Raw genomic sequence first — 11,396 nt, 5'->3', positions numbered from 1 at the left:
TCTACTTTAATGTTGGTAGAAAATGGAATAGACCTCTTGATGATGGTCAATTAATCGTTCGTCATCAAAAGGAATTGCTAGAGGCAAAGATGCTAATTTCTGAACAAGAAGCACGCATGGTAGAGCAAGATGCACGCATGGTAGAACAAAATGCACGCATGGCCTAGCAAGATGCATGCATACATAAACTTGAAGAAATTTTCAGAAAAGGTGCATGCGACATTGAGGTTGATGAAAAAGGAAATTGCTCAGTGAGGTTACCTCCCATGAGTGTAGATAAGATCAAAACAGAAAAGAGTGTCCCAAATTATGAAACTTTGATTGATGATGGCATGAAAGTTTTGAGCAAGGATGAGTATCTTCAGGTATATGTTTGTTTAATTATGGTTACATTACTTGATATTATTGCAAGAATAAGTTGCATCAATTTATAACATGATTGATTGTCTTCTAGGGTAAGCCGGTTGCTTTGACATTGGTTTCTAAGACCAATGTTGTTGCCTATGGTACAATTGTTGATGTCAATGGGGCTGGCAAGTTACTTCATGGTGTTCCATTACCCATGAATTGCATGCGCGTCTCCGTTGATGAGGCAGTGGAGAAATCAGCACTGTTGCCATTTCCAATACCAAACGAATGTGATACTGTTGGTGATGCTATAGGAACCCATGTGTCTTGTCCTGCACACTTGGTAGTGATGAAAGATGAGGTAAAAATGTTGGTTCGGGTTAGTTAATATATAAGATTTTTTCAGAGTTGTAATATGTTCAGTTTCAGGGCGTATCCATCCTTTTTTCACCACTAACATATTTACATGTGCGATTTTCAGAAGCCTCAAAGAAAGAAAATTGTTGAGAAAAAAAGTAATCCTGTTTTGCCATCCAATGTGCCGAGATCATTGCATATTTTGTACTGTTATGATAAGCGTGGGCTGAAAATACCTGGAAAACATATATCAATGTTTCTTGATCATGATTTATTTGACGATGAGTACGAACTACTTGTGGACCTTGAAGATATCACACCTTTTTATCTGTTGGAGCCAATATCTGCCAATTGTATAGTTGTTTACATGTGGTAAGTTTTTGATTAAATTTAACTTTTTTCTTTGAATTGTTTAGCATATATTTTGTATAAAATTCATTAATCTGGTAACATTTTTTTGTTCAAATGGCAGGATTCTCTTCAAAAAGATGAAAAAAGATAACAAGGTCAAAAAATTTAGATTTATGAATCCACACACCATCTCAGTCATGCCATATGTATCCAAACTTGATGAAAATGAAAAAATTGAACACTTGAATAGTTGGGCAAGTGTTTTGGTAGATAGGCTAAGTGGTGCAGCAAGAAATCAATTAGTTTTGGTGCCATACAATGTTGGGTAAATCAGAAATACAATATCACTTATAATTGATTTTTTTCAACAATTTTGCGAAACGTGGTAATTGACTATCTGTTTTGTACCTATAGTTGTCATTGGATTCTCACTGTCATCGATCCTTATGTGGAGGTGGTTTATTTGTTGGATTCACTTAGTCATCGCAATCGCTATGAGGACTGGAAATATGTAGTGGATATGTGAGTATATAATCTTTTCTTAATTAAGCATTTAATTTAGTCAATGGAACACTCATGTCGAATCTTGTTGCTATATGATGGAGCTTGAGATTGTTTAATTCGAACAAGGAGAGGAAAGGGAAAAAAAAGCCTACATGAGAAGTGATAATGGTATTTCTTATATATGTTTATCTGCGATAAATTGACAAATATTTATACATGTATTAATCATTGACAATTTTTTGATAATATAGGGTCCTCGCCAACCAGATGCAAAACAGTGTGGGTATTATTTGATGAGGTTTATGAAAGAAATTGTTGAAGAAAATGCTGCCAGTGATAAGGATTCACTTTCCTCAATAGTATATTTCACATATTCTCAATCTTCTCAAATAAGTGTGTTTATATCATGTTTCTTCTTCATTATTGTTTTTTTTACTAATATAATTTGAGTTTGTTCACAGTTCATGAAAACAGTTTACTCTAATGAAGAAATTGATGAAGTGCGATCTGAATGGGCGGAATGCGTACTAGACTATATTAATTATGACTAGGTATGTTTAATTAATATTGTTTTATTTTCTTATTGTTCACTTTTTCTTAATGAGTTTTTATTTTCTGCTGTGATAATCGACTCTTGTTTTTTTATTAAGTTCCCTGCACATAATGTGCTGTTGATTAATGATGGTTCTCTAACGAGTTGTACTTTCTATGCGTGACTTCCTAGAAATCACATTATCATTGTGCATCGTTATAATCTTCGAGTAAAATAAATTTGGAGTTCACTACCTGTAGTTTGCAGAAATTTCTAACAAGGTGCTCTAATAATCTGTAAAAAGCTTAAGATTGAAATTTCTTTTCTTTTGTAAAAGATTAATTAGAAGGTGCATAAATAAAACACTAGCTAGGAGAGGTCTGGACTCTGGAATTAATGGGAACTATCCTTCATTAATGTTTTTAGCCCTCATAAGTAAAGACAATTTTTTGAGGAGAAATCTCACATGTTCTTGACCAGGTGCTTTCGTTAGATAATGCATCATGATTTGGAATTTTGGATGCTTTTTGGTAATGTCAATGTCTAGGTTTGTAAGACACTTTGTTTTGTGCTGTAGCATCTACCTTGAATGAGACAATTGACAAATCTATTATTGAGACACACACATACACACAATATTTTAGTGTGAACAAGTTCACTTCTTATAGTGATTATGCTATTACTCATGCATGTGTAACTATAGGTTTCTGACTCCAATTTCTGTTGTTCCTTTGGTGGCTCTTGTCGTTTTTGGGCTCTATGAGCTTGGATTCCCTAAGGTACGAACAAGGCCTAACTAGCTACATAGGATCTTTAGTCAACTTTTAGTTAAAATGAAATATGTTGTAGAATAGGAGAGATTAAATATGCATAGCTTATTTTACATGTACCTAAAATAATGTTAATTTGCTTATGATATCAAACATGAAGACAGATCCATGCTAGTATGAATTAAAGTTGGGAGGCTAGCTTATTGGGATGTGGAGTGGAACTTGAAATGGTGTGTGGTTTGAGTTATTGGGATGTTGTAGAGTGGAACTTGAAAGTGCCAAATCCATGGTTTAGCTTGTGGCCTGTGGGTTGGTCGGAGCCCACGGTTTGTCAACTGTGCTTACTATATTTTATGAATTCAATACAAATGCAAAAATGAGTTGAATAAAATCATCATTGCCTTCCCTTTTGGAGTTGCTGAGTTTTTTTCTTTTATTTTTTCCATGACAAGCGAGATATTAGTTTGATAGTTGAGATTGGATTCCATGTTTAAATTGGTCTAAGATTTTGTTGATAATTTTGGACTGAGAATGTGTTTTCTTGTAGGTAACTCGGGAGTAATGCATAAGGGGTTTTGATGCAAGGATTGAGTTGTGTTTCAGATCGCCTTGGTAATATGTAGAAGTCATATCGTGAACATCGTTATCAAGAACAAACACATGATGATTTATGTTTTGATACAACCATCTTTTGGAACTACTTTTGTTACATTTATATTATATTAGATGGGATATTTTGAGTTTCGACTACGTAGTATTATCTTCCAAATTAGATGTCTGTAACTATTTTGGAACTTGAATATTTTCATGGATTCAATGTAGTAAATATTTTATTTTATATTGATTTCTTTATTAATATTTATAGTTCGTATGAAGATTAATTAGGCAACGGTTTTAATGACTCCAAATACAACTGATTTATGTTATTGCCAAAACCGTTGTCGTATATCACAAACGACAACGGATATACACTGTTGCAAAACCGTTCTTGTAATCCACAAACGACAACGGATATAAACTGTTGCAAATATGTTGTCCTAAGCCATAAACAACAACGGATATAAACTGTACAAAACCGTTGTCTTAAATAGTCAATGACAACGGATTTACACTGCTGCAGAACTGTTGTCTTTGGAGACTTACGACAACGGTTACAAACTGTTGCAAAACCGTTGTGGTAGGATGGCTGTGACAACGGATATAAACCGTTGTTATAGGGCACGCTTTTTACAACGCCCCCAGTTACAACGGTTTTAATCCCCCCTACGAAAACGGATAATATCCGTTGTCGTTTTGCAATTTTCTTGTAGTGTAACGAATAAAATGATGATGAATATCAATATGTTTGGTGCGAGAGTGTTGAATCGGATTCTTCGTTGGACATATGACACTAGTATTATCACAGAAAATAGGAATTTTTGAAAAAGAGATGCCATAGTCAAGCAAATGATATTTCATCCAATTAATTTTCGCACAACAACTTGTGGCAGCCATATATTCGGCTTTGGTTGTTGACAACGCAACACAATTTTGCTTCTTTGAAAACCAAGAAACCAAACAGTTTCCTAAAAAGAAACAGGTTCCACTAGTACTCTTTCTGTCCACCTTATATCCACCAAAGTCGGCATCACAGTAAGCTTTTAAATCAATGAATTTTTGGAATACCACAAGCCGAGATTTGGAGTATTTGAAAGATATTTGAAAATGCGTTTCAAGGCGAACAAATGTAATTCCTTTGGACATGATTGAAATCGTGCACACAAGCAAACACTAAACATAATGTCTGGCCTACTAGCAATAGCATACAATAAGGAGCCAATCATACTACGAAAGGAAGATTGATATACAGATTTACCATTTTCATCCTTGTCGAGTATAATTGATGTACTCATCGGTGTGGATGATGATTTTGTGTTCTCCATCCCAAAATTCTTTAGAATCTCCTTGATGTACTTGCTTTGGTTCAAAAAGAACCCATCCTTGCACTGTTTGATTTGCAATCCGAGGAAATAGTTAAGTTCCCCCATCATGCTCATCTCGAAGTGATCCTACATAAGCTTGGAGAATTCTTGACAAAGAGATCCGTTAGTAGAACCAAAAATTATGTCATCAACATAAATTTGCACAATCAATAAATAATCTTTGACATTTTTGGTAAATAAAGTAATGTCAATCTTTCCTCTCGAAAAACCATTTGAAAGAAGGAAAGCTGATAATTTTTCATACCAAGCTCGAGGAGCTTTTTTCAAACCATACAAAGCTTTGTTTAGTCTATACACATGATCAGGAAATAAAGAATCAACAAAGCCATCAGGTTGTTCAATTTAACTTCTTATTTTAATTCATTATTAAGAAAGGCACTTTTGACAACCATTTGAAATAATTTAAAATTTCTAGAGCAGGTAAAAGCAAGTAGCATGCGAATAGATTCTAGTCTAGCAACATGTGCATATGTCTCATCATAATCTAAGCTTTCCTCTTGACTATATCTTTTTTGCTACAAGCCTAGCTTTATTTCTAGTGATAGTACCATGCTCATCAAGTTTTTTCCTAAAGACCCATTTAGTACCAATAATAGATCTATCATGCAGCCTAGGAACAAGACACCAAATATCATTACGCTTGAATTCATTTAATTCATCTTGCATAGCAATAATCCATGCATCATCTAACAAAGCATCATCAATGCACTTAGGTTCAACATGCGAAACAAAAGCAAGATGATTGCAAATATTATTAAGAGAAGATCGAGTGGTTACTCCCTTTGAAGGACTTCTAATGATAAGATCCATAGGATGATATTTGTGAAGCGTCTATTCCTTCAGTAGTGGAGTTTCCTCAACAGAAATATTTATATCATTTAGGCTTGAGGAAGCCATCTCTTCTTCAAGTAATTCTACATCATCGTTAATAGTACGAGAAACTACAAACATAGATTCATCAAATACAACATGCATAGATTCTTCAACAAGTAAAGTATGTTTATTAAATACTCTATAAGCCTTACTTGAGGTAGAATATCCGAGAAAGATGCCCTAGTCGAACTTGACATCAAACTTACCGAGATTATCCTTACCATTATTATGGATGTAGCATTTTGATTCGGAAACTCGAAAATATGAAACGTTAGGCTTTCTCCCTCTCCATAATTCATATGGAGTTTTCTTGAAATTGGGCCTTATTGATACACGATTTATGATATAACAGGCAGTGTTCATTGCTTCAGCCCAAAAATATTTTGGTAGAGAATGCTCACATATCAAGGTCCTCGCAATCTCCACAAATATCCTATTTTTCCTCTCAACGACCCCGTTTTGTTGAGGAGTCCTAGGACAAGAAACATTGTGACCGATGCCTTTCTCTTCAAAATTTTTTTGTAAAACTCTCATTTTGAAATTCAGTTCCGTGGTCACTAGGGATCTACTTTATTGAAAGGTTTTTATCATTCTCAACACGTTAGACAAAAGTTTTAAACTAATCAAAGGCATCATTTTTGTGGGCTAAATGAAAGATTGGGTGCCCTGTTAGCCAACTTGTGGCTAAGGGCCTTTATGACTCTATTTGTAAACAATCTTTGTTTAATATAATTTACAATTTATATTGGCATTTACTTTATATTTTATCATATTGTTATATTGTGACGTGCTATACGATGTTTAGATAAAGACCTTGAATATACTAAAGTGCCTGCAAGATGTGATAGTGGATATGGATGACTATCATAAAACACATCTTGTAATCACTGTATATTCTAAACCAGTTCCTAGTCAATTGAGTCGTCCGCAATAAGGATAAGTATCGCTCAAGATTGAGACTATCATTTGTGAAGTCGAGTAACACGTTTCATTGGTATGGAACATAGAGATGTTCGAAGCATGCAAATGGATATTCATTGGATGAATGATCGAACTAACCTATTCGGACTTTCCAAGTGGTTTTCACTAATTGAGTGGAAAAGTCCGTGGTTTTGGTTGTACATCATTAGTCCTTATTACTTGAAACATCATGGAGACTCTATATGCTAGTACTGTACTTTGACTCATTTACCGACTCTATGAGGGTCATCAGGTGTCGAGATTGGGTACAGTGACAACACATATAGGAGTCAATGCTTTGTTGTCAAGGATTCACCACACGCTCGCGAGTGTGGATATCCTATGCGATCTAAGGAGATATTAGTGTGACAAATCTCTGGCCAGAGTACATGATGTGCTTTAGGTTACTTGGTTTCCTAGTTGCACATGCGATGTCACTATTTGATCTTCAAGAAGTATTGCATAGTTATCGAATCTTGAACGACTCTTGATATACCAATGGTTGTTGATTCGATCGGGATATATGGATGAAGGGACCGTACTGTACGCTAACCAAAACCCACTGGTTCTTGCAGGCACTATCAGTTATACCTAGGGAATCATGGGGCAATGTTTCTAGGCGCTCTTACCATGATTCGATGGGCAAAAAGGAAATTGTTGTTTCGAGTCACAAAGGAGTTGAGGGCCCATGACTAGCTGTACCCCTGAATCATTGAGGGTTACACAAGTAATAGATTTCTAATCCCCGTTGAGATAATTAAATTTAATGAGTTAAATTTAGTGAATGAGAAGTAGGACTTCTTATTAATGAGTAGAGGGAGTGATATTTTCTAAAATGACATAGGGATGCCATATTTGGAAACCACTGAATTCGGAATCATAAAATTTATCTTGACTTTAAAATGTACAAAAAAGGTTTTTGTACATATTGTTAAAATTGGTTTGTCAATCTAAGTCACGATGAATTTTATATTAATTTATGAACATGCGGGCTTTGCTTGTCAGACTTGAACTTATGACTAATGGGCCCTAAGCTATTAGCCGCCTATGTTATAAATAAGTTATTGAAGTACAGAAATTAAACAACACAACTCATAATTTTCGAAACCTAGAGAGAACTCTCTCCCTAGGGTTCGGCCACCCCACGCCCCTCCTCTCTCTGTGTTCGAAAATCTAGTCTGCAATTTTCGAAAATTGCAGTATGGTTTAATAGATTAGATCTGTTAAATTCTCTTCGTAGAAACTTCTGAAAGACTTTCTAGTGCAGTCTATCAGAGGGATTTAGAATTCTGTTCGTGGACCTGATTCAGGAGTTGATCGATCGAGTCATCAGTTCCTGGGATATACTGTTGGAAAACGTGTTCAGATCAATTAAGAATTGATACCCGGTGCAGCGGAAGTTTAAAAATTTTATTTTTTTATAAGGAACGATTCCATATCATGGGTATCAAAACTTTACGATTAAATTATGCAAGTAAAAATAAAATCACAATTAAATTTTTACCTATTCAAGCAACGACTTGATTAGGACACCAACAGAATTTAATCTGCTCTTCTTGTATATCCCGGGAACCGAGGGCTTCACGATCAATCTCCGAAATAAGGTCCACAAACAGAAAAAAGAAACCCTCTGATTGATTGCACTAGAAATCAATCAGATGTTTATCGAAGAGAATAAACAGATTTGATCTGTTAATTTGGAATGTAATTTTTCACAAAAATCACAGACCGAATTTTCTCTAAAGGGACAGAGGAATTTTCGAAAATTCCCCTATAAATATATGTGTGATTTTGAAAATTGCAAGAATGAATTGTGTCAATTTTCGAACACTACACATGTATTTATAGATAATTTCTAGACTAGATTAAGTTATAATTGTATTAAGACTCTAACTCCTTAGGCCCCATAATCCATAACTTAAGCCCAACAAGCCAAGCCCGTTGTTATAGAAATTAATATAAAAATCATCATGACTCCGATTGATAAACCGATTTCACCAATGTGCACAGAAACCATTTCTACACCTTTTAAAGTCAAGATAATTTTTCTGAATCCGAATTCAGTGATTTTCAAAAATGCCCATCCCTATGTCATTTTAGGAAATTCCACTTCCTTTTAGTTAAGAAGTTCAACTTCTCTTTCATTAAATTTAACTCTTTAAATATAACTATCTCAACGGGGTTTAGTAATCCATTACTTGTGTGACCCTCAATGGTTCAGGGATACAACTAGCCGTGGGCTCACAACTCCTTGTGACTCGGAACAACAATTTTCGACTTGCCCAACGAATCATGGTAAGAGCGTCTAGCAACATCGCCCCATGATTCCCTAGGTATCACTGATAGTGCCTGCAAGAACCAGTATATTTTGGTTAGCATACAGTACGGTCCCTTCATCTATATATCCCGATCGAATCAACAACCATTGGTGCATCGAGAGTTGTTCGAGATTCGATAACTATGCATTATATCTTGGAGATCAAATAGTGACATCGCATGTGTTACTAGGAAAACCGAGTAACCTAAAACACATCATGTACTGTAGCCAGAGATTCGTCACACTAATATCTCCTCAGATCGCATAGGATATCCACACTCGCAAGTATGTGGTGAATCCTTGACAACAAATCATCGACTCCTATATGTGTCGCAACTGTACCCAATCCCGACACCTGATGACCCCAATAGAGTCGGTAAACGATTCAAAGTACAGTACTAGCATATAGAGACTCAATGATGTTTCAAGTAGTAAGGACTAATGGTGTACAACCAAAACCGCGGACTTTATCCACTCGATAAGTGATAACCACTTGGAAAGTACGAATAGGGTAGTTCGATCATCCATCATATGAATATCCATTTGCATGCTTTGAACATATCCATATCCATTACCAATGAAACGTGGTACTTGGCATCACAAATGCTAGTCTCAATCTCGAGCGATCCTTATCCTTATTAGCGGACGGCTCAATTGACTAGAAACTGTTTAGAATATACAGTGACTATAAGATGTGTTTCATAATAGTGATCTCTCTTTATTCACTATCTCATCTTACTTACATTATAGTATATTCAAGGTCTTTATCAAAACATCAATAGTATATCACAATATAACAATATGAAGAAAGACAAAGAAAATGCCATTAATGAATGTAAATTATATTAAACAAAGATTGTTTATACATAGAGTCACAAAAGCCCTTAGCCACAAGTTGGCTAACTGGGCACCCACTCTTTCAATCTTCCACTTGCCCTAAAGCCAACTAGTCACACTACGCAATCTCATTGCTTCGCGATGTTTGTCAAACAATGGTCTTGGCAAGGGCTTAGTAAGTGGATCAGCGATATTGTCTGTAGAGGCCACTCTCTCGACAGTGATGTCTCCTCTTTCCACAAACTCCCGGATGATGTGGTATTTCCTCAGTACGTGTTTGGATCTTTGATGAGACCTTGGTTCCTTTGCCTGAGCAACGACACCATTGTTGTTGCAGTATACCGGAACTGGACCAACAGCTTCAGGAATTACGCCTAACTCTTGGACGAAATTCCTCATCCAAACGGTCTCTTTAGCAGCAGCTGATGCTGTAATGTATTCTACCTCAGTGGTTGAATCCGCTGTGGTGTCTTGCTTGGAACTCTTCCAAGAGACAGCACCGCCATTGAGCATGAATACAAATCAAGAGGTTGACTTCGAGTCATCCACGTCGCTTTGGAAGCTAGAGTCGGTATAGCCTTCCAATTTCAATTCTCTTCCTCCATAAACCATGAATATATTCTTAGTCCTTTTCAAGTACTTAAGAATATCCTTCACGGCTTTCCAATGCATTTGACCGGGGTTGGCCTGATATCTGCTCATGACACTTAGAGCAAAGGCTACATCCGGTTTGGTAGATATCATCCCATACATAATACTACCTATGGCTGACGCATATGGTATGTGTGTCATTTTCTCTATCTCTTCGTCAGTCTTGGGACACATAGACTTGGATAGAGAAACTCCATGACACATAGGTAGATGTCCTCTTTTGGACTCATCCATAGAAAACCTTTTCAATATGGTGTCAATGTAGGTTGCTTGAGTGAGTCCTATCATTCTTTTAGATCTATCTCTATAGATCTGTATCCCTAGAATATAGGATGCCTCACCCAAATCCTTCATCGAGAATCTACCTGATAACCATATCTTTGTTGACTGCAACATCCCTACATCATTCCCAATTAGTAGGATGTCATCAACATAAAGCATTAAGAACGTCACCGCATCCTTAACTACTTTCTTGTACGCGCACGGTTCCTCCGGGTTTTTGATGAAACCAAAGTCCTTTATTGTTTCATCAAATTTCTGGTTCCAACTTCTTGATGCTTGTTTGAGACCATAAATTGATCTCTGAAGCTTGCATACCTTATGCTCGCTTCCCATGGATGTGAATCCCTCGGGCTGCATCATATAGATTTCTTCCCTAATGTTTCCATTAAGAAATGCAGTCTTCACATCCATTTGCCATATCTCATAGTCATACCATGCTGCTATGGCAATAAGGATTCTTATGGACTTGAACATTGCGACTGGTGAAAAGGTTTTATCATAGTCAACTCCTTGTCTTTGAGTATAACCTTTTGCTACCAATCGTGCCTTGTAGGTAAGTACCTTACCATCAGGCCCAAGTTTTCTCTTGTAGATCCATTTACACCCTATTGGAACAATTCCATTGGGAGGAT

At 36.1% G+C, this 11,396-nt stretch overlaps 1 protein-coding gene across 1 annotated transcript; it reads left to right on the top strand.

Annotated features, from left to right (window-relative positions):
* Positions 1-266: 266 nt before the first annotated feature.
* Positions 267-3,424, top strand: LOC140859984 (uncharacterized). The gene is made up of 10 exons (XM_073262698.1): positions 267-365; positions 455-709; positions 830-1,077; positions 1,178-1,381; positions 1,471-1,567; positions 1,812-1,919; positions 2,022-2,084; positions 2,640-2,665; positions 2,796-2,871; positions 3,410-3,424. Exons 1-10 carry the CDS (start codon positions 267-269, stop codon positions 3,422-3,424), a joined length of 1,191 nt encoding a protein of 396 aa, XP_073118799.1.
* Positions 3,425-11,396: the final 7,972 nt, after the last annotated feature.

Source organism: Henckelia pumila, chromosome 1 (assembly GCF_033568475.1).
Source record: "Henckelia pumila isolate YLH828 chromosome 1, ASM3356847v2, whole genome shotgun sequence".
Lineage (NCBI taxonomy): Eukaryota > Viridiplantae > Streptophyta > Magnoliopsida > Lamiales > Gesneriaceae > Henckelia > Henckelia pumila.
This window is presented reverse-complemented; position numbering and strand designations above follow the sequence as displayed.